The sequence below is a fragment of the Euprymna scolopes genome, chromosome 6 (genome assembly GCF_053919585.1).
Source record: "Euprymna scolopes isolate OS-2025 chromosome 6, ASM5391958v1, whole genome shotgun sequence".
Taxonomy (NCBI): domain Eukaryota; kingdom Metazoa; phylum Mollusca; class Cephalopoda; order Sepiida; family Sepiolidae; genus Euprymna; species Euprymna scolopes.
In genome coordinates, this window is record NC_136487.1 from 127372152 (window position 1) to 127398064 (window position 25913).

Here is a 25913-nt window from a genome sequence, read left to right on the forward strand (position 1 = left end):
CAAACTCAAACACCTCCAGTGATTCCACACGGCATGATCCCAAGCAGCACCGTCGATTCCAACCTGAACACCTCCGATGATTTAAGAGCATAAGCTTTGGTCTGTAACGCTAATGTTTTAAAGAGTATTTGATTTGATCCTTCATGTTTGTGTTTGAAAAATTTGTTATTGATCTTTCACATTTATGTTTAAACACAATTTATATTGATGTGTAACGCTTATGTTTGAAACACGATTTGTGTTGATTTGTAACGCTTGTGTTTGCACATGTATTTGCTCTAGGATATAGCGTTTAAGTTTGAAAGAATATTTGTATTATGCTGTAAAACTTTCGTTTGACAATACTTCGCGTTGGGCTGCAATGCTTATGTCTTGAAGTGTATTTGCGTTTATTTTAATAGCTATGTTTGGAGAGTATCTGCTGTGGTCTATTACGATTATGTTTAACAATTATTTATTTTGATCTTTAACTTCTATGTTGAAAGAGTATTTTTATTGATCTGTCATTATTATGTATGTAATTATATTTTAATCTGTTTGTCAAGCTAATGCGTGAAACTGTATGTTTATTGATTTATCTCGCATAGGCCTGGAATAGCATTGTTATTGCTATACGCGCGGAGAAAAATGAACGCAACATATGAATATCTGTTCTTGCTATAAACATAAAAATGATAAAAATGGTACAAAAGTAAATGATTAAAATATTTTTTATTTGCTTCTTAATATTTCTGACATGAGAACAGTTTTATATTGAAAATCTTGGCATACTAAAAACTTGATTATAACATTTACTAAATATAAGATTTTCGCACAATTTTTATTGCTAAATTTGAAATTGGAAAGAATCAGAGAGTAATTATAGTGTCAGTCCTTTCAAAATCACAGTAAAATTTGATTTATTCGGATTCAGTGGGTTGCCGCCAGGACCAAAGTTTTCGTAAAATATATCGTTTATTTTCTTAATTGCTTCGACGTTAACGATATTTTGAAGCGCCCTCGATTGATATGGTTTGTATTGGATCGGCTCTCCAGTGCAGTAACACTTAGAGCTAGGTAAAATATTACATTTACGAGTAAGTATATAAAATCCAAAGTAGAGACCATGGTTACGCCAATCTGACCATCCAACAGTTGACCAATTACAAGTATCCATACCAACCAAATCTGAACATTCTTTTTTTGCATTTCTGAAAGAAATAAAAAAATAAGCAACAAATTATACAATATGGTAATGATATCTGTGACTGCTCCGACGCTATTAGAATTTATTTCAAAGAACTATGAAATTCCCTTGTTTATGCATATTTATTTTTTTACCTATTTTTGTATTCTCATCTGTGATATAATTATTGTAATATTTATGCTAAGTTAATCCCTGTTTCTATACGTGTATTATTTTTATCGAGTTGGAACTTAAATTTTTCTACGATTGAACTCTTTACTTGCCTTGCCTTGAATTATCCTATGCCGATAGGTGTGAAGTAAGACCGAAACGCGATTCGAACGAACGCCAAAAAGCGATTGACTTTAATAGACAATCTCTCTGTCTCTGTCTGTCTATCTGTCTCTCTCTCTCTCCCTCTCTCTCTCTCTCTCTCTCTCTCTCTCTGCTTCGTTTGGGATGCCCTCTCATAATCACATCCAATAGCAAATCCAAGTTTTCACAGGACCGTGAACTTTCAATATTTTCCAACCAATGAAAAGCTTTTTAAACACAAAATAAAACAAGTCGATACGAATTCAGAAATGCCAATTCAAAACAAATAAATATTCAGAGTTCTATCGAGATTCAATCCGACATACCTCGAACTTACATCAACCCGTGCTTTTCACCCGGGAAAACGGAAATAAATATTTCAGAAACTCACGTACAAGCTTTTATCTGATACACATCAACACACGCTCTAACACACACGCAGAACAAGCTAAACCTATACTAACACAATGATACGCTGCCTAATACGCTCATTGTTAATTACTCATACACACTATTTAGATTAACAGACATGTATAGGCATGCGCAGCCAAACCCTTCGTGTTTACATATTCGCGGAACATTTCCCTAATCATTTTATAACTGATAGTTGTATAAATGTTTTGTGATTTTATCATATTTTCTCTTAATTTTTACATTTACAAAACATTGTTTATGTAAAGTTAGCACTTTCCTGCATTTATTCCCATTTTAATATAAATGCACATGCGTATATATCCTTCATTTTCTTTATTCTTTATGCCATACACTTTTATAAATAATTTATATTAATTGTCGCTGTGGTTCTTCGCAATACTTAAAGATGTACTCGTAGCATAAAGTTGCGCTAATAAGGACAGGGACAACATTACATAGTAGGCTACGACAAATATTACTTAACATAGGTAGATCAGAAGTTGACAAATTCCAAGACCAGATCGTAACAGCCATATATACGTATATAACGCCTGGTATTCCCCAAGTTATCACTCATTTCGTTCCGGCAAGGCTCAAAACTTCTTTACTTCGAGAATAGCTGTCAGGTTTATTATTCTGTATTTACTCATTCAAAAGTAAAAGAAGTATGTTTTAGATTTCAATAAATAATTTCACCCTTTGTTAAAAGCAACGAGTAAACCTTCAGGCTTAAAATCCTAATAGAACATGAATAAAAATTAAACAGAAACAAAATGTTTTGTACTTACCCCTCTACACTGTCTCTGATTAAAGCTTTTTCGAGAACGTGAGTCAAGTCTCCATTATCACACAAGATTTTCGCCAATGTCGTCTTCTTTATTTCAGTAAATTGTTCTATAAAAATAAGATATTATTCTATACATACACAAATCATTTAATATAAAAAGGAAACAATTTTTTAAGGAGTTCAGATATCAATAAATTAAAAATATGCGAGTATTATATAACCGCTGGTAGATTCGCGGGTACAACTCTTTTGAAAAGAGAACACTTCTTTTAACCGCCATTGCTTTCAATCGTTTCAGAACAGATTATTAAGATTATACAGTATTATCATGGGGCATGCGTTCACGCTGCACGTCCATATAATGGATTTTTAAAGCACATCAGCAATATACAACAGAAAAGAAATACAGACGTGGAATTTCCACAGGTTCTGCTAATAATAATAGAAAGGAGTTTAGCATGATTGTCAGAAGAAGAAATGTTTCTATAATGTTTTATTACATTTTCATCTACTCTATAATTTTCATTTATTTTTGTTTTCAATAAAATAAATTGGTATCGGTCATTTTATTGGGAATAGAAGAAAAGAAAAATAACCGGGCAATTCCATTTGGCTTTTAGGTATTGGGCGGCTTATACTATGTCGAGTGACTTCAAGCTGGAAAATGTCTAAAGATATTTCATATAAAAGGCAGAATATTACATAATAGATAATAATTTACAAATATTCGTCTCGTGATATAGATTCGCTAACCAAAGATGATACGTACACGGAAGACCGGATTCATCGGGTCAACGAGTGTATTTAATGTGATCTTAATACTGTCGTGCACTAGAAACAAATGATCGTACGTGGCTAAAAGAGAGAAGGGGCAATTATATAGACAATCGGCTGGAAGCATTGTGAAATGAATACTAGGTTTAGAGAATGTCGATGATAAATGAGGGGTTCAAGCGATTAATAATTTGAACTTTATTGATTGTGATGATTGCTTCAGGAAGATTTCTTAGCTGAACATAAAAGACACATAATATACGTCTAAATGTGCACGTATGTTATTTGATTGTGTTTTTATGAGACATTCGATCTCCTCTAATTGAAGTCATTTGCAACATAATCAGGGTTGCTGATTTGCTGGTTACTACACGTTCTATACCAATATAAACACTAGACGGCAGCACATGTTTCTACGACCCTTTAAAATTTCGTTTATCTCTTGTAATGTAATGCCAAATGTTCGTGTTGATTTTGTCACGAGTTTGTTCAAGATTTTAAACCCATCTGTGTTCTATACATTACATGACATTAGATCTGTGTGTTCTGTTAGGGTTTCCGGATCAGAGGGCTTGAACTCAAAGGTTCCGGGTTAAAAAAAGTTGTCCTCAATAAATCTGGATTAGGAAAATTGTCAAGGCTTACATATTCGAAAGATTCACTAGAATGGTTCCAAATTAAAGAGATTGCCTTTAATAGTTCGGATTAGAGGACTGTCTTCAAGTATTTCGGATTAAAAAGATTGTTTTCAAAGGTTCGAAATAAAGACATTTATCTGCGATGGCATATATATATATATATATATATATATATATATATATATATATATATATATATATATATATATATATATATATATATATATATTAAATTCTTTAAGTTCTAATCTATGTTATATTTTTCTTAGTATGGTTGTCTGTTTATCTGTCCGTTCAATTTTTTTTCGGAATATTCTGTGCTAATCCGTGTAAAATTTTGTATGGACCTTTATTATGATAAGCTTTTGCGATCTGAGTATTATGGTATTCGTTAAGGATTCAGTTAACGATTCATGGGGATTAATATTGAGTGCAAGAATTAGCAAAAATTTAGCATTTTCAACCAACAATTTGACATAAAGCATAATTCAATCGGCCATACTTTTTGTTCGTTTTTAAGGGCTAAAAATTATGGGCAAAACGACGTGTTACGTAAGTCTTCTCATAGCTGGCATATCATAGAATAAGAAAAAAAAACTTACCTGGTGTAAAAACTCCTGCGTGACTGTAAAAGTATGGATCGCCTTCTTTTAACACTTTGAATTGCTTGTCTATTAGCACCTTTGTTGTCTTACCGTAATTCACACCAGGTAGATTCATTTTTTCATAAAAAAGGCCAGGCAAGAGCTCCATATCGAGTTCCATCCTGATATTAAAAAAATAATGATAAAAACATAATATAAGATTTCTAAATATAGAGCGCACATTTTAATGTCTTTATTCATAAATGAAATTTATTGAGACGACAGATAAAAAATACACTACTGCAGGATTAGAATTATTTGTTGTCTATATTATATTTCTTTTAGTCTGTCTACCTAGCTGTCTCTTCCACATTTTCCCAAAATCTATTGGATCGATCTGGCAAAACTTTTGTATGGACGTTTGTGAAGATATGGTGCAGCGAATTGAGTATTACGATATCTGCTCGATGCACAGTTAGGGTTAAGAAGGACTGATATTAGTCACCTACATGCCAGATTTACTTCAGATTTTTTTTCTCGGGAACTACTGTGTCGATAAGGATTTTGCATTTTTTTTACATAGGCTTCAATACTTATCAAGTCCAAGAGGCCACTCGAGGATAAGGGTTAAAACGTGTACAGTAGTCAATTGGACAATATAGTTGTCGTTAGTAATGGAAATTCCGTAAATTTGTTAACTTAAGTGGAACGGCTTATCAAGCACTTGTTTACATTGGATTTGAAGACAACCATATTGTAATCAGCTGGAACGGAAGAAAACGGAAAACAAATCCACAGGCGTGCAATTTTAAGAAAGAAGCTTTGTTCACGGAAACTACGTTTAGGTTTAGGCACAGATAAAAAGTGGCGGAAATTATTGATAGTGTTTTCAGCTAGATGAGTGTTTCTTGTGAAACTTTGGCGATGGGGGCCATAGACTGAAGCTCAGTCGAACACTTGCAATGAAAATAACGATAAAGCAAAGACAAACTCGCAATGTCTCTTCTGTGAGAAAGATGTTGCAGGGAAGTCTATTTTGAATTCTATCAAAGCAGGATAAGTCCTTTCTAGCAGCTCCTGTCCAGATATGGCAACAGTACTTCATCCTTGGACATACTTGGCTCTTACATAGATAGAAAATTGCATCAGGAGTGAGATATCTACTGGATCGATAGAAGGATCCCACCATTTTTCAAGCGGCCTTGGCAACAGATTTGATGTATGTGTTCCATTACAGATCAGGAGTAAAGGTCAAACCCAGAAGATTTTCAAAACATGAGGCCTCCCCAAGACGAGAGCCATTCATTTCAATTGATGTCAGATGGCGATCAGAGCGATGATGATGTAAAGTTGGTTGTTTTTGTTTTACGGCATATCAACCCTTTTCAGGTTATTTAATGCCGAATCCAGTGATTTTGAAGAACAATTTTTTAATAGAATATATTTTTTCTGAAGTCTATTTAACCCATGGTTGGGATCCTAACAGGTACTACCACTCCAGGTCAGGGTGGACCTGAAAGCAATGGCAATTAAAGGGTGGCTCCACACCTTCCAAAGCCCGAAAGCTGGGGCCTCACCATTGGATATAGTTTAAGGTTATATCCAGGACCGATGATGTAAAGATGGAAGCTTTGTTTTTGATGCATTAAAAGTAACCAGCCACTCCTTTCCCCATTGTACCACGTGCTCAAGATCAGAGAGGAGAGAATCGGAGACAACTTGGTCTTAGATGTGCTACCATAGATGGTAGTGTCATCAGCATAAATGTCTACGAGTGATGTAATGTGTGATTTGGAAGATCATTAATGTAAATCAGGAAGAGAATTGTGACCAGGATGGACCCTTGAGGGACTCCAGCATTAATACTGTGAGCTTCTGATTTCTGCCCATCAACTACTACTTTTATGAATCTATCAGAGAGAAATTATTTGATAACTGAGAAGACATTTCCAGCTATACCATAGCTGGAGGTCTTTTAAAGTAAACCTTTATGCCATACCCTATCAAAGGCTTTTGATATGTCAAGAGCAATTGCCCTTGAAAGGTTGCTTCCGTCGAGATATTCTCTAATCCTATGAGATATAACTGTAAGCACGTCTGCTGTAAATCTAGCAGAACGGAAATCATATTGTGTGCCAGATGATTGACTACTTCTCTATTTAACACAGGTTCCAGCAACTTACTGATGACGCGCAGGAGACTTATTAGCCTGTACTGAGAGGGACATGACCGATCGCCTGAATTTTTAAATACAGGGCAAACAGGTGAGATTTTTCAGGGAGATGGGAAACTATTCTCCTTAAGACAACGTTTAAACAGTTTTGTAAGTATGGGCGCTAGTTCTGGTTGAAGTTTTTTGAGCATTATAATTTGAATACCGTCAGAGCCGGTTGCTTTACTGGAATCAAGATTTTTGATTAGCTTGGCAACATCACGTAAAGATATTTTTATATCACATATCGTGATTTCTGATACAAAAGGAAATATTGGTGTTGGCGGCCTTGGCCGCAAGGGGTAGAATTAATTGCAAAGTTCTTGGCAAAGAGTTTGGCTTTGATTGTTTGCTATTTGCCAAAATTGGTAGGAACCAAGCCGCTGCTCACCTACTTTGGACATACAACTATCTTGCGTACTTTATTATTGGGAGGAATGGAAAAAGTGATTTCTGTGCGCAATGGCGAGAATAACGACTGGCTGTTTGGTTTTTGCTGGAACATTTTTCGCAGGTATGAAACGGTCTATACCTACAATTAATATTCTGTCAGATCTCATACTATAAAGGACACATCCTTTTTAAACATGAAACGTAGAGCTAGATCTGATATAAATGTACGGAAGCTATCCCAATCTGCCATAGACTATGGATATACTGTACGATGGAGAGGTACGTCTGAGGACTTATTACATTTCATTTTTATCTTAATTGTATACAACACAGTGGTCGGAAGATCCAAGTGAAGACTAAACAAAAACTGAACATAGCTTAGGACAAGTTCTGAGAAAAAGGTCTAAGAGACTTGCATACTGCGCGTCAAAGTCGGCCACACTGGTGGATTCGTGAACAATCTGAGTGAGGTCATATGCAATGGAGAAATCGTGACAGAACCCCCTCTCATCATCGGTCTTGTTTGAGTGGGTTAACCATTCCACATTGTGAACATTGAAGTCTCCGCATATGTGAATGTTAGCTGTAGGATAAGTAGATAGGACATGGCCAATTTTCTCAGATATGCTTTTAAAGATAGTAACTCCGCTGTTTTGGGGGCGATAGAGTGTAAATATAAACGCAGTAGTGTGAGCAAATGCAACCCGAAAGCATAAGGGTAAGTTAGGATCTTCTTGGAAGATGTGCCTACCACATGGAAAGCTATCTTTAATATAGACACAAATTCCATGCCCATGGAGATCTTTGGGGTCAGATTTGGAAGTTAAGTTAAAGTATCTTTTAATTATGAACTCATCTAGAGAAATCGTCTGTCCAATGTAAGTTTTGCTTAGAAATAATAAGTCTGGTTTAGTCTCCTGTAATTGGCTTTTAACCTCTGGAAAGTTAGAACGTAGACCTCCCCGATGTTTGAGAAGGAGACATGGTAGAGAGGGTCTACGTTGGAAATTGGGCATCTGGGCTAAATCGTGTATTTTTTCTTGAAACCTTTCATGATAGAGTTTTGGTATTTGTGGACTAGGTCGGCAGACTTGCTTAGAGCAGGACAGAGAGGGAAAGTAAGAGAGGAAAAGAAACGAAGAATTTTTTGTAGCACATGATAAGGTAAAGCCGTAACTAATATGGCATCGAGAGGCCCCACCAGAAGCTACTACATTGTCTAGAATCCATTACCCAAATGGTAATACAGCAGCCCTAGTATTTTGCACCTGCTGATAGGACAGGCTCCTTAGTGAATAATTCTATGTTCGGGTTCTTGACTATCAGGCGGATAACATCAGTCAAGATAAAACGTTTACATCCAGCACCCTTACTAGTGACATGGCTACAAGGATAGACATAAAAACAGAAAATTTCCGCCATCCCTGGCGACTGTTCGCACAAAATACTGTCAACACAGAATACAGCTTTTTCTTCTCCCTTTGTCAGAAAAATCACTCATTACAAATGGGGACTGAGGGACAAATAAAGAGAAGCGAGAGTAACGGGAGCTGCCGATAATACATCTACAATTCATTCTCTACTCTCCATTAAAAAAAATGAATGAAAAATAAAACATATTTAGTATTGTACTTAATAAAAGTTAAACTGACGTGCATAAAGGAAAGTAGAGAAATAGATTACCTATCACTAAGTAAAAATAAATGAAATTATCGTAGCTATTTCGCTTATAAATATAATCAACTTGCTAGATATCAGGACATCTGTGGACGAGAAAATCTTTTATTAAATGAAAATAATAATAGGAACTTTCACGCAGGTCATCAAAGATCTCTCCTTGAAAGCACCCTGTGGTGTTCCCTGGAACCTGAGTGACAACAAGTCTCCTCAGATTTCCAGTACTCTCCACCTCTTTTGATAACATTTGCAAATAAATTTGCGTTATCTTACTATTCATTTCATGACAGCGGCCATTGGTCTTCACTGGAATTTTAGTGACAATAAGCCTCCCCAAGGTCTCAGTTCTCTTCGCACTTGTCCAGCTAAGGTTTGGTCAGTGCTCTCTTCTTGGTCTTTCCATCCTCCTTAACGCTTCTCGACTATTTGGCAGCATTCTTCTGAGGGGGGCGATGATGGGGCAATGGTAGGGATTGGGAGGGAGATAGAGAACTTGTATGCAACTTCAATGTTCTTGATCATTATTATCATTGTTATTATTATTATTATTATTATTATTATTATTATTATTATTATTATTAGCCGTACCCTGCCACACGTTGCTGTGGTTAAAATTGGCGCAATGGAAAAAGTTCTAAAATGAGAAAATGCACGTTTTTTATAGGTTTAATTTCCCATTTCATATGGGTACATATTTTTTGTTTTTCCATTTTCTTAGCTGATGTAAAGATTTTCTGGTTTGGTGACTCTTGAACGCATAACATAAATTGTCCACGTCAAAAGACAGTCAGTGTGTAGCTGTAAGCCACACAATTGTAAAGATTGTTGCCTGAGCTTTGTTGATGGTTATTGCAAGCGAAAATAAAATTGGAAAGTGCAATGTCCTAAAGTGTAATGGTGTATCTGGTGGAATCATAGGAATATGTGGAATGAAGATATATTCACCTGTGAAAGTCCCTAAGAGTACTGAAACTTTTGTTTGTGCAGCACAAGAGCAGGCATTAGGAACACGATTGTTAAAAAAAAGGGAGAGGAAGTTGCTGCAGAATATTGAATTTATGGTAAGACCCAAGAGTCAATTGCGCACCTTGCAGCCGGGGTGTAGTGGATTGGCCCAGAGGGAGTATCGCAAAAGACATGATTGCATGGGACTCCGGATATATTGGGAGCTCTGTAAGAAAGTTTGGGGTGAAGTGTGCTAGATAATGGTTTAGGAAGTGCCTGATGAAGTGAGAACAAGTGAGGATGCAAGGTAGAGGTATGGTGGGACAAATGTGTCATAACGACCAAGCAATTGGAACATAATCGTCCCGATTTGCTCGTCATTGACAAGGTCTCAAAAAAACTGGCAAATTGTAAACTTTTCAGTACCGTGAGAGAGAAGGAGAAAGAGAAGTGGAGCAATTATGTTCCATTGGCCTTGGAGATAAGGCGTGTACACGGGGTTAAAACACAAATGATCCTGATCGTAGTAGGTACGCTAGGAGTAGTATAAAGTCGTCTGGAAGGACAATTGAAAAACCTACAAATCCTCGATGTTTTAGGCGGCCTTCAGACTTCTGCTATTGAAGGTACCACCAACATCCCCAGGAAACCCATGATCTTTGAAGCTCCTCCCTTTCCAGAGAGACGTTGATAAACGAAATCAGAATTATTATTATTATTATTATTATTATTAGTAGTAGTAGTAGTAGTAGTAGTAGAAGTACTACTACTAGTAGTAGTAGTAGTAGTAGTAGTAGGAGGAGGAGGAGGAGGAGGAGTATTGATCAATTTACTTACGGGTACAGTTCCTTTAGTTCTGGGCTCCATTCAATCTCATTCAGGTCTCCTCCAATATGTATGTTATTTAGGAGACGATAAAATATTGTGTAGACTGGAGCCCCATTTTCTCGTGATTGTTGAAGGTTTAATGCAACTTTATCCGTGCCTGAGCCAAGTGCCCTTTGCAAGTATGAATTTTTTAACGCTGGTACAACATATCTGAGAAGTAAAAATAGAAAACGTGTGTCGTATTTATTTTTTTTTACTGATTATCAGTAGAGTGGAAGTAGATATGATTTAGAAAGAAGAAGCTACTTGCTCTAATCATTTACAAAATGTTCTTTATATATATATATATATATATATATATATATATATATATATATATATATATATATAAATGTATGTATGTATATAATATATATATATAATACAATATAATATATATGTAAAACAATATAATATATATTATTATTATTATTATTATTATTATTATTACATTTTCACCCCAAACAAGGCATTTTGCCACTTTGATGTAAAGGTTTACTATCAGGTACCTAAGTTCCAGGGGTACTATGTAGGGAGTTTAGCAGCAAGATGTCTGTTAGCATTACACTTGAACTTATGCATGTCAGTACAGTTGGGGAAGCAGGAAACCGGAAGAGAATTCCAAAGTCCTGCCGTTCTGGGGAAGAAGCTATTAGAGTAAAAGGCTTTCTTACATCTAGGGATCACAACCGTGTAGGGATGGGACTTTGCTGCTTGCCGGTTTCCTTGTGCGGATATTTTGCTAGTATATATTCTAACCTACATTATTAAATCCAGAGCAACGCCTGGTATTCTGCTAGTATATATCTCCATCAATCTCCTTAAATCCTGGTCAACGCAAGGAATTCTGCTAGTATATATTTCAATCAATCTCATTCAATCCCAGACACCGCCAGGTATTCTGTTAATATATATTTGCATTTATCTCATTCAATCCCAGGCGCCCATGTATTTTACTAGCATACATTTGCATGTATCTCATTCAATACTGGGTTATCCTGGGTATTCTGCATGTATATATTTGTGTCTATCTCGTGGAATCCTATAATTTTTACTAATTTTGACTGATTTAATCCACATTATCACCCTGCTCTTACTAAAATAAAAACTTTCATACATTGTCTGGGCTGTTTATTTAATTACACACTAACCAATAAAATAACTCACATTTCATTATTTTGCATAATTCTTGGATATATTACTAATTTCTACCATAATTGTTATGATTTAACCCACATTATCGCTCCCTATTACTAAAATAATAACTTTGAGACATTATCTGAACTGTTTATTTCATTACAAACACACCAATCATATAACTCCCATTTCATAATTTTTCATTAATCTGTAATATGTTACTAATTTCGACAATCATTTCTCATGATTTAACCCACATTATTGCGCCCCTCTTACTAAAATAATAACTTTGACGCATTGTTTGGGCTGTTTATTTCATTGCAAAAACACTAATCAAATAAGTCGCATTTCATCATTTTTACATTACAAACACACCAATCAATAGTCATGTTTACTCGTAAACGGTTTCTGTGATTTCCAGGACTGTCTTCATAGCCCTCACCACACTGTTAAAAATATACATGAAATATTCCCGAGTAGTTACCCATCTGATAATGACCAAGTTCATCATTGCATAACTTTGGTGATCTACGTAAAACATTTTGTATTCCCAAGTAGTCACACATCTAATAATAACCTCACACATTGTTGCTTAACTTTGGTGATTTACATAAAGCATTTTGTATTCCCAAGTAGTCACCCATCTGATAATGGCTATGCTCATTGTTGCTTAACTTTGCTAAGCTACATAACATTTTGTATTCCCAAGTAGTCACTCATTTGAGAATGCCCAAGACAATGTTGCTTAACTTTGCTGATCTATATAAAGCATTTTTTATATCCAAATAGTTACCATTCTATAATAACCAAGGTAATTGTTGCTTAACTTTGGTGATCTATAAGAGCATTTTGTTATTCCAAGTATTTAACATCTAATAATCACCAAGCCCATTTTTGCTTAACTTTCGTTATCTACATAAAGCATAATGTATTCCTAATTAGTCACCCATCTGATAATGACTCAGTTCATTGTTGCTTAACTTGGTGATCTAAATAAAGCATTTTGCATTTCCTAGTAGTTACCCATCTGATAATGACCAAGATTATTGTTACTTAACTTTGGTGATTTACATAAAGCATTTTTTATTCCCAAATAGTCACCCATCTGATAATGACGAAGCTAATTGTTGCTTAAATTTTGTGATCTACATAAAACATTCTGTATTCCCAAGTAGTCACCCATCTGATAATGACCAAGCTAATTGTTGCTTAACTTTAGATATCTACATAAAGAATTTTGTATACCATATTGTAACCCATCAAATATTGACCAAGCTAATTGTTGCTTAACTTTTGTTATTTACTTAGAGAATTTTGTATTCCCTATTAGTCATCCTTCTGATAATGACAAAGCTCATTGTCGCTTAACTTTAGTGATCTACATAAAACATTTTGTATTCCCAAGTAGTCACACATCTAATAATGACCTCACACATTGTTGCTTAACTTTAGTGATCTACGTAAAACATTTTGTATTCCCAAGTAGTCACACATCTAATAATGACCTCACACATTGTTGCTTAACTTTAGTGATCTACATAAAGCATTTTGTATTTCAAATCTGATAATGGCCAGGCTCATAGTTGCTTAACTTTGGTAAGCTACATAAAGAAATTTGTAATCCCAAGTAGTCACCCATTTTAGAATGACCACAATAAAGTTGCTTAACTTTGGTTATCAATATAAAGCATTTTGTATTTCCAAATAGTTACCCATCCTATAATAACCGAGCTAATTGTTGCTTAACTTTGGTTATTTAAATAAGCATTTGGTAATTCCAAGTAGTTACCCATCTAATAATCACAAATCCCGTTGTTGCTTAACGTTTCTTGTTTACAAAAAAGAATTATGTATACCTAATTAGTCAACCATCTGATAATGACCCAGTTCATTGTGGCTTAACTTTGGTTGTCTACAAAAATATTTTGTATTCCAAAGTAATTACCTATCTTATAATCACCAAGCTCATCGTTGCTTAACTTTGGTTTTCTACATAAAGCATTTTGTATTCCCAAGTAGTCACCCATCTGATAATAGCCAGTATCGTTGTTGCTTAATTTTGGTAAGCTACATAAAGCATTTTGTACTCCCAAGTAGTCACCTAATTGAGAATGACCAAGACAATGCTGCTTAACTTTTACTAAAATAATAACTTTGAGACATTATCTGGGCTGTGTATTTCATTACAAACACATCAATCATATAACTCCCACTTCATAATTTTTCAAAATTCTTGAATATGTTGCTAATTTCGACAATCATTTTTCATGATTTAACCCACATTATTGCGCCCCTCTTACTAAAATAATAACTTTGACACACACAAATCAAGTAAGTCGCATTTCATCATTTTTACATTACAAACACACCAACTAATAGTCATGTTTACTCATAAATTGTTTCTGCGATTTCCAGGACTGTCTTCATATCCCTCACCACACTGTTAAAATATACATGAAATATTCCCAAGTAGTTACCCATCTGATAATGACCAAACAATGTTGCTTAACTTTGGTGATTTACATAAAGCATTTTGTATTCTGAAGTAGTCACCCATCTGAAAATGACCGGGAGAATGTTGTTTAACTTTAGAGATCAATATATAGTATTTACCCATCTCCATCTCCAGGCTCCATGTTGCTTAAAATTTGTGACCTACATGAAGCAGTTAATGTTCACAAGTAATTACCCATATAAGAATGACCAGGCTCAAGGTTGCTTAACTTTGCTGATCTATATAAAGCATTTGGTGTTCCAAAGTTGTTACCCATCTGTTAATGATCAAGCTCATTGTTGCTTAACTTTAGTGATCTACATAAAGAATTTTGTATTCACATGTAGTCAAACATCTAATAATGACAAACTTATTGTTGCTTAAATTTGGTGATCTACATTAAGCATTTTGTATTCCCAATAGTCACCCATCTGATAATATAATAAGCTTATTGTGCTTAACTTTGGTCATCTACATGAAACATTTTGTATTCCCAAGTAGTCACCCATCTGATAATGACGAAGCTAATTGTTGTTTAACTTTTGTGATCTACATATAGCATTCTGTATTTCCAAGTAGTCACCCATCTGATAATGACCAAGCTTATTGTTCCTTAATATTGGTGATCTACATAAAACATTCTGTATTCTCAAAGAGTTACCCATCTGATGATGAGCAACCTTATTGTTTCTTAACTTTGGTTATCTGCATACACAATTTTGTATTCAGAAGCAGTCACCCATCTTATAATGAGCAAGCTACATCCAAGGGAGGTCACTCACATATTATAACAATGATTGTATATTATTCTAATTGTATGCTACAATGAAGCTATATCAAAGGGAGCTCACTTGTATATTATAACAATGATTGTATATTATTCTGATAGTATTCGACAATGAAGCTACATCCAAGGGAGGTCACTCGTATATTATAAAAATGATTGTATATTATTCTAAAGGTATTCAACAACGAAGCTAGATCTAAGGGACGTCACTCGTATATTATAACAATGATTGTTTATTATTCTATAGTATTTGACAATGGAGCTCCATCAAAGGGAGGTCACTTCCATATTATAACAATGATTGTATATAATTCTAATTGTATTCGACAACGGAGTTACATCCAAGGGAGGTCACTTGCATATTATAACAATAGCATCACTCGAAAATATGGAGGTGGTCATGCCTAGCATGTCTAGCTTTAGAGAAACAAATGTCACTCAAAAATAAGGAGGAGGTCATGCCTGGCATATCCAGCTTTAGAGAAACAAACATCACTCGAAAATAAGGAGGAGATAATGACTAGCAAGTCTAGCTTTAGAGACACAAACGTCACTCAAAAATAAGGAGGAGGTCATGCCTGGCATGTCAAGCTTAAAAACAGGCACAGTGACTAATAAAAATATATGGTTACGTATATTTATACTGTAAAAGCATCTTCAAAATCATTTATTGGGATTTAGACTGCAGTGCACAAACTCCTTAAAATTTTCAAATCTGACCTGTAGTCCACAAGCACATTCAAAATTGCCAAATGGGACCAATACTTATGTACTTTCAAATTTGTCAAGTCGGACCTGTTTTCAAATTGGACCTATACTGCATAAGCACATTCAAAATTGTCGCATTGGACATATACTGCACAAGCAGTTACAAAATTGTCGAATCGGACCTATACTCCACAAGCACTTTCAAAATTGTTAAATCGGACCTATACTGCACAAGAACCTTTAACAATTTCAAATCGTACCTCTAATGCACAAGGACCTTAAAATTTTTCATATCGGACCTATCCTATACAAGCACCTTCAAAATTGTAGAATCGGAATTATACTGAACAAGCACCTTAAAAATTGTCAAAACAGATCTATACTGCACAAACACATGCAAAATTGTCAAATCGGACCTATACTACACAAGTACTTTCAAAATATTTTAAATTTGGCCTATACTGCACAAGCACCTTAAAATTTTTCAAATCGGACCTATGCTGCACAAGCACCTTAAAAATTCTCAAATCGGACCTATAGTGCACAAGCACCTTCAAAATTGTCAGATCAGACCTATACTGCACTAGCACCTTCAAATTGTCGACTCGGACCTATACTGCAGAAGCACATTCAAAATTGTGGAATCGGACCTATACTGTGAAGGCCCTTTCAAAATTGTAAACTCGGACTTATATTTCACAAGCACTTTCAAATTGTCAAATCGGACCTATACTGCAAAAGCACTTTCAAAATTGTAGAATCGGACATATACTGTACAAGCACTTTAAAAATTGTCGAGTTGGACCTATACTACACAAGCACATTCAAAATTGTCGAATCAGACATATGCTGCACAAGCAGTTACAAAATTTTTCGAATCGGACCTATACTGCACAAGCACTTTAAAAATTGTAAAATTGGACCTATACTGCATAAGCACCTTAAAAAATTTTCAAATTGTACCTCTAATACACAAGGACCTTAAAATTTTTCAAATCGGACCTATCCTGCACAAGCACCTTCAAAATTGTAAAATGGGAACTATACTGAACAAGCACCTTCAAAATTGTCAAAACAGACCTATACTGCACAAGCACATTCAAAATTGTCAAATCGGACCTATACTGCACAAGTACTGTCAAATTTTTTAAAATTTGACCTATACTGCACAAGCACCTTAAAAATTCTCAAATCGGACCTATAATTCACAAGCACTTTCAAATTGTCAAATCAGACGTATACTGCATCTTCAAAATTGTCGAATAGGAGCTATACGGCACAACCACATTCAAAATTGTCGAACTGGACCTATACTGCATAAGAACCTTAAAAATTGTCAAATTGGACCTATACTGCTGAAGCACCTTCAAAATTTTCAAATTAAGCCTATACTGCACAAGCACCTTTAAAATTGTCAAATCGGACCTATACTGCACAAGCACCTTCAAAATTGTCGAATCGGACCTATACTGCACAAGCACATTCAAAATTGTCGAATCAGACATATACTGCACACACATCTTCAAAATTGTCGATTTGAACCTATTCTGCGCAAGCACTTTCAAAATTGCATAATCGGACCTATACTGCACAAGCACCTTCAAAATTTTCAAATAGGACTTATACTGCACAAGCACATTCAAAATTGTGAAATCGAACCTATACTGCATTAGCACCTTCAATATTTACAAGTCGGACCTATACTGCACAAGCACCTTCAAAATTTTTCAAATGCGACCTATAGTGCACAAGCACTTTCAAAATTGTGAAATCGTACCTATACTGCGCAAGTACTTTCAAAATTTTCAAATCGGACATATACTGCACAAACACCTTTAAAACTGTGAAATCGGACCAATACTGCACAAGCTCCTTCAGAATTGTACAAATCAGACCTATACTGCACAAGCACCTAAAAAATTGTTGAATCGAACCTATACGGCACGAGCACTTTCCAAATTGTCATATCGAACATACACTGACACGCTCCTTCAACATTGTAATATCGAACCTATACTGCACTATCAAAATTGTCAAATCGGACCTATACTGCACAAGTACTTTCAAAATTGTCAAATCCGACCTATACTGCACAAGCAGCTTTAAAATTTCCAAATAGACCTATATTGCACAAGCGTTTCAAAATTGTCAAATCGGACCTATACAACACAAGCACATTCAAAATTATCAAGGCGGACCCATACTCCACAAGCACATTCAAAATTGGCGAATTGGACCTATACTGCACAAGCACCTTAAAAATTGTCTAATCGGACCTATACTGCACAAGCATCTTCAAAATTGTCTAATCGGACCTATACTGCACAAGCATCTTCAAAATTGTCAAATCGAACCTATACTGCAAAAGCACCTTCAAAATTGTTGAATCTGGCCAATACTGCACAAGCACCTTAAAAATGGTGAATCGGACCTATACTGCTGAAGCACCTTCAAAATTGTCAAATTAAGCCTATACTGCATAAGGACTTTCAAAATTGTCAAATCGGACCTATACTGCACAAACATTCTCAAAATTGTCAAATCAGACCTATACTGCAAAAGCACGTTAAAATTTTTCAAATCGGACCTATACTGCACAAGTACCATCAAAATTGTCAAATCGGACCTATACTGCACAAGCACCTTCAAAATTATCAAATCAGACCTATACTTCACAAGCACCTTCAAAATTGTCAAATTCGACCTATACTGCACAAGCACCCCCAAAATTGTCAAATCCGATCTATACTGCACAAGCATTTTTAAATTTGTCAAATCGGACCTATACTGCACAAGCACTTTCAAAATTGTTAAATCGGACCTATACTGCACAAGCACATTCAAAATTTTAAAATCGGGCCTTTACTGCACAAGCAGTTTCAAATTGTCAAATCGGCCGTTATTGCACAAGCAGTTTCAAATTGTCAAATCGGGTGTATACTGTACAAGCACCTTAGAATTGTTTAAATCGGACCTATACTGCACAAACACCTTCAAAATTGTAAAATCGGATCTATACTGCACAAGCACCTTCAAAATTGTCAAATCCGACCTATACACATTACATATAATTCATAATGATCAGTTAATTAGTTTTGGAGTTGATCCAAGACACAAATAGATACACATAATAAAATTTTTGGAATCAGCAATTCATCGATGTGATTTTTGGAATATGACATTTTGTGTCAATTTAGTATTCGATAATATAAATTATGCATCTTTTTATAAGAGAAGGTAGGAAATTAAGCTTTATAAGACGGTTACTTGGTGTTTTGGCTAAGATCAAAGTCTAGTACCTATTCTTAGAATTCAAGCGGTCTCATCTTTCGCCTTCCTTCTTCTAAAAAGAATTAGGTCGTAGTGTTACTAATACTTAAAAGAAAATGGTGGTTTATTTTTTGTTTTGAAAACATAGCCATCATTGGCCTCATCGCTAAATATTTTTAAGCTTAATTTTTTCCCCCTTATCATTTTTGCTTGTCATTTTCCGTTATACTCTCGTATATTTACTATTTTTAATCCGATAATCACGTTGGAAACATTTTCATAACGTGGAAGTTAATATTTTAATTTATACGATACTGATGGTTAATCTTTTATTTTTACGATACTGACCATAAAGAGTCTTATTTAAACTATACAAACGTCGCCATTAAAGCGTGATGACGTCAAGATCACGTGACATGACTCAGCATTTTTTCAATTACCTGCAAATAGAATCGATTTAAAATTATAAGAATTATGTAGTATTTAACATTAAAATGTCACTTTTTTAGGCTCCCCCCCCCCACTACAGAAAAATTGCCAGCTGACCAACTTGGAGTGGACCGTTTGGACCAAAATTTCGATATTTTTCGTCCGGAGGTGCGACCTTTAATATGATACCAATTTTTTTAATTTTGCTTGTGTCTGTCGAAAGGTTTTAGCAGACATACAAACACACATACATACATAGAAGAAGAGAAACTGAATGCCTTCTAGGAGAGAAACTGAATGCCTACTAGACACTATCCTCGAGTGCCTAAGGTCTCTCTGTACAGGGGTTTGTCAGAAATTCTGATATGAGGACACTTCATTGGAAGTAAACCCTGACTAAATATTCAAAGATGGTGTGCTATCTCCTCAAGCCATCCAGCACGTCCCTCAGTTTGCAGACGGGGGCACCCCCTTTAGCAATAAAGGGCAGCTTTGAATAAGAAATAAAAAGCCGTGGACAATGGGGAAATCAAAACAACATATGAAAGAAAATAAAAACACATACTGGCAGGTCGGCACCCAGGATAAAAAGGGCCCTTCAACCTGTTCATACGCCAGGCGGGAAGATGCAAACAATGGTGTAAACCTTCCGAACTCTGGAAGTGGCTCTCCAACCATGACAGAGGATAACCAGGGTCAGCCATCAGGCCTTGATAACAGAGGTCCTGGCCCCCAAACATCAAATTCAGCAACAAGAAGAAAGAAAAATACAAGAGGCTTAAAAGCTCAGCCGTGGTCTGTTGCAGAAAAGAAGGTGCTACTGTTTTGCTACCACTACTCGAAGTTCGAAAAGTGGAGCAAAACATCCACTGACATTCTTACCGAGAAAATAAAAGATACTAACCTACCTGAAGAGAAAAAATCTACACCTATTGCCCGCCTGCGATCACTTATTTCGCAGATAGGAAACTATGTATCAGAGGAAGAGCAAAATGAAATTAAGACTGCAGCTCTAAAGGAGGCAGAAAAAGACTACATTCCTATTATGGAAGAGGAGAACATTCGAAGAATGGAGTCAAGATGGACATGGGAAGAAAAGTGGATACTGATGTGGGCAATGGAATATGCTCAGGCAAAATATTCCAAACAAAAACAAAGGACAGAGACTTGGAGGGAAATATTCTTCCATTTCTGTCCAGGCAAACGGAATGTCCCATCTCCAAAAATTAGGTCACAAAGATACAATAGCCTAAAGGTGATGAATGAGGAAGAAATAAGACATCTAAAAACAGAAGTCGCATCCCTCATTAAAACAAACCAGAACCCACTTCAAAACCCCATAGAAATACCACCCAATAACCTACCCATATCTACGAATGGAAATGAAAGAACCACAAATAGTCCCACACTGGACCTTGATTCTTCGGCACCAATGCTGACAAGTGAAATACCACAAACACCAGCAATACTCCCTCAGGAAATGCCCGAGGTGGATGATGACCAGTTAGTCTTGGAAGAAAAACTATGTAAGACCATTGATGAGGTCCAACGGATGGGACTTCAAGAAAGACAAATGCTGCCTAAAATAACAACCACGAGAGCAACAAAGGTAGCAATAAAAAGGGTTAATGTTGCTCTCAAGAGACTAGTGCCATATAGCACAACCTTGACTGAGTTAAATCAGGTGTCTTATGCCTCAGGACTCTACATTGTAAGGAAAGTAATGCCAACATTCCAAAAACGGAAACCAGAGGCAAAAGACAAAATACCACGCTGGAAACAAAAGATCCAAAACCAGCTTAACCTGTGCCGAAGGGAATTGTCCCAGATTAAACAATTCCTAGCCGCCCCTGCTGTACAGGGACGACTGAAGAACATCATCGGCAAACTCAGCAGGAAATATGGTACAAAAGCAGGACAGCTACAAAACGTAGCTAGAGAATTAGAAGGAAAAATCCCAGCACTTTCCAAACGCATTAAGAAAAGAGAAAGCAAGAATAGGGCAAAGCATGAAAACAAAACATTTAAGCAGAATGCTCGGTTATTTTACCGTAACCTAATAAGGGACACTATAACGGTGAATAACCGCCCAAAATGCAAGAGCTGGAGGATTATTGGAGGCCTCTCTTTGAGAACGAGATCACCCATAACAAAGAGGCTCAATGGATCCATACCATTGAGAGGAGCCTAGAAAATAAGCCAGAGATGCCGGAGCCAAAAATAACAGCTGGCACTATAAAAACGAAGCTAAATGGCGTCTCAAATTACAAAAAGCCTGGCATAGAAAATCTCCCCAATTTCTGGCTGAAACAACTAACATCATTACATGGGCATTATAGCAGTTGTTTCAACAAAATATTGAGCGGTGAAGAAACAACACCAGAATGGCTATTAAGAGGAGATACAACCCTCATAGCAAAGACAAAAGAAACGCAACGCCCTAATAAATACAGGCCCATTTGCTGTCTCACTACCACCTACAAACTCTTCACTGGCCTTGTTGCGGACAGTATATACCAACACCTCTCCTGCGCCACATATCTTGAAAAAGAACAAGCAGGCTGTAGGAGGGACTGTCTAGGTACCAAAGACCAGCTCTTAACAAATAAAACTATCTTGGAAGACTGTAGGAAGAGACAGCGAAATTTAAGTATGGCTTGGATTGATTATCAGAAGGCTTATATATGCCAGTTCTGATGCCGACTTAATTGAACTCTTACAAGTCGTACATAACTTCTCCAGAGATATTGGCATGAAATTTGGACTGGACAAATGTGCCAAGTGCTCCATCAAATCTGGGAAGAAGATCGAAACTGAAAATATACAGCTTGATGAATATACCACCATCAAGGACCTAGAAGGGCAGGAAGGATACAAATACCTTGGCATAGAAGAGAATGATACCATCCAGCATGCCAAGATGAGAAACAAAATTGGAAGTGAGTACATACGCCGAGTCAAGAAGGTATGCAAAACAGAACTCACAGCCAGAAACAAAATAACTGCCATTAACCAACTAGCCATACCAGTGGTAACATACAGTTTTGGTATTGTCGACTGGCCACAAAAAGACATAAATAGACTAGACACCAAGACACGTAAAATGCTGACAATGTATAAAGTAATATACAGAGACCAGTGTCTGTCTAGAATGTATCTGCCCAGATGGAAAGGAGGTATGGGGCTCTCGGAGATTGACCATCAACATCGTGCAACTATTGTGAGCACCGGACAATATCTGATGAGCTCTAAAAACCCAACTCTCAAGATGGTACACCAACATCAGGAATCAAGAGCCAGTAGAACAACATCCATCACAAAACTGGCCAAACATTTTTGGGAAGACTGTCTTACAAGTGAGACAGAAACAGAAAAGATACCTGCGACTGAAATAGCCAGAAAAAGTCGCCAGAAATACACTAAAGCTTTCCATCACAAGAAAGTTGAAGAATGGGCCAACCAAAAAAGGGGCCAAGTATTTTCTGGACGAATATAACCAAGACTATATTGATAAGGAAGGGTCTATAAGCTGGCTAAAGGATGGATCGCTCCACTATGACCAGGAGAAGTTTATAATAGCTGCCCAAGATCAAGGCTTGATGACCAATGCGTTTAAAAAAATGAGTGGTCTCAGCAAAGACAACAAATGCAGGTTCTGGCACACAAAAGTAGAGAGTGTGAGCCACCTGATTTCTAGCTGTAAGGTTCTGCTAGGGGACGGCTACTATACAATGCGACACAATGAAGTATACAAATATCTCCACTGGACGATCTGCAATAAGTTAAATATCGAATGCAGTAAGAAGTCATGGGAACATATACCCGAAAGAACAGTCGGAAACAAGTCATATACCATCCACTATGACTATGCAATCCCTACAGCCACATACCTAGAAAACGGAGCTATAAAACCCGACATTGTAATATGGGACAAGAAGGAGAAGGAAGCAAACTTGGTGGAAGTTAGTGTCCCGAATGATGCTGGGTTAAACAGAGCTGAGAGGGAAAAGATTACTAAATACCAGGGTCTTATGTATGACATGAAAAGAAACTGGAACCTTAAGAAGATCTCTATCATTCCAGTAATTATAGGAGCAACCGGACTTATGAAAAAGAATTTTACAAACTATCTTACAAATATACCAGGTAAACCAAGTGCAAAGGAGATTCAAACAATTGCACTTAAAGGGACGGTTAGAATCTTAAAAAGATCTCTCGGTTGGAGTGTCTAAAATAGCAGGTGTATGTTTGGCATCTGGTAGGATGCCCCATCCCTGGCTTAAATAAAATGATAAGAAAAATGAAAAAATAGAGAGAAACATACACACATTTTTGCTTTTATATATATAGATAGATATTCATACAAATGGGAGTAATGGAATAGATTTTTAAAGAAAAAAAAACAATGTATCTATATTCCTATAAATTCGTTTTCTTTGTGTGTGTATTGATATTCTTATTAAACTCCCTTTCTCTATTTAAAAAGAAAATACAATTTTCTCATAAATGTGTCGTGGAATCGCATTCACTAGCAAAAGATCTAGCTAATTTGCATAATATTTAAAACATTCATTTTAATTAATTCCGTATAAGTTTCTTCGCTTTTCTCATGGGATGATCTTCTTTAGTTAACTATTAATGCAGATGCTCTACATGATTCATACTTGCATAATATTTGCGTAAAATGCTTATAGTAAACACACAATTGTTTCCATATATATTTATATATACGTATATATTCTTGTTTAAGAAATTTTGCTTACCAAACTCCTCCTAGAGTTTTTTGTCTACAGACATGAAACTTCATATATAAGGTATCTGAATCCATGCGGACCTTTATATTTGAGCTTTAGCCCGTAAAAATTGGTGCAGAAGTGGGAAAATTAAAAAAAAAAAAAGAAATTTGCCAGGTGAAAGTCGAACGCCTGCATTACGAACGCATAACGTAGTAGCTATTGATTCATGTTTTAAATATATCTTGATAGCCCAGTCATCAACGGCAGAGGCAACAATAAATCTTAAGCTGAACGATTCGGTTTCGATTCTCAGTGGTAGCGCACGAGTCTTTTTTTTAAACTTTTAAAATTATTACTCTATATTGCGTTCAATATAATCTATAATATAGGATGACCCCAAAAAAGCAAAAACAAAAAGGCCATCTAGAACATATGCTATGGAACAGAGAAAAAAAAGAAAAAAAGCCAAAGACCCTAGTGTTTTGATGTGATGTTTTGAATATAATAAACTAGTTATGACCAAAATTTCATTTCATTCGGACAAAACAGTAAGAAACAAGGCCTAATTAGCTAGGGCCCGTTTTTTATGGGTCACCCTGTATAAATCTCACCTGTCTGTTTAAATGTATGCATATATATGTGTATGGTTTTTCTGCCTAAAACTTTCGACAAGCGACAGATTTTCACGAGATCGGTATTGTTGTGAAGCCGACCCTTCCGACGACAAATACGGAAAAATTTGCTAAAAACATTAATCACTTAACCCTCAACTGAGCGCTTTTTTCGCTGATGTTTGCAAAAGCCATCCTCTCTTTTCGATTAACTAGCCTTAATTTAAACCTACGTCACGTTTTTTTTTAACATGCTTTTCTTCCTTCGTGGTACGGGTTCGAGCCTGCCTGCCTACTACCACTTCTTCTTTTTTTTTTTTTTTTGCTCAACACACACCTCCAAAAACCCGGGCAACGCCGGGCACGCAGGCTAGTATTAAAGAAAGTAATTTACAATTAAATTGGTAGTAATCTTACATAGATGCGTATTATTTCGTAAATTATATTCTAATTTTACTTCTTTAACTTGGATATCTGTAAACAAACAAATATCGAGAAGTTGAAAAAGTGTTAATAATTAATGGGATTCTGGAATGTAATCGCGGTTTTGGTATAAGTCATGTGAAAGAAATGTGAAAGAAAATGTAACTTTTCCTTTTTGTTGTGCAAGTCCAATACAAATGTCCAGTCGTTTATTTAATGCAACAGACTGTCATCCAGTCTATGGTAACCGTACTCAGATGACTATTTAGTCAACACGGCTAGCACAGAATTTTTTTATTTTCAGACAACGAATTATGTTTAACGTCTCAGGAAATCTAGCAATTCACAGTACATACCCGTTCGTTTTCCTATCGTCCTCCATCTAATGAGCTAACCAAACAGTGTGTGGACACATTTAAACGGATATTACTCATTGCGAAGAGGGAGGAAACAAGGAATGAGACATCATATACTTTAAACCTTTCGCATCGAACAACACTAAATGGTTCAAAATCGGCTGTCAACAGCAAAGGCACTGATGTGATGA

General features: G+C 36.0%; 1 protein-coding gene across 1 annotated transcript in view; it reads right to left on the minus strand.

Annotated features, from left to right (window-relative positions):
- Positions 1-694: 694 nt before the first annotated feature.
- The window catches only part of LOC145277949 (salivary peroxidase/catechol oxidase-like), an 85560-nt gene continuing 60341 nt past the window's right edge, over positions 695-25913 (minus strand). Inside the window, exons 12-15 of the mRNA XM_080130046.1 lie at positions 10742-10942; positions 4696-4859; positions 2683-2788; positions 695-1190 (exon numbers count right to left, since the gene is read on the minus strand). Of these exons, the coding sequence (XP_079986172.1) occupies positions 860-1190; positions 2683-2788; positions 4696-4859; positions 10742-10942 (802 nt within the window). The 3' untranslated portion in view covers positions 695-859. The remainder of the gene's footprint in view (positions 1191-2682; positions 2789-4695; positions 4860-10741; positions 10943-25913) is intronic.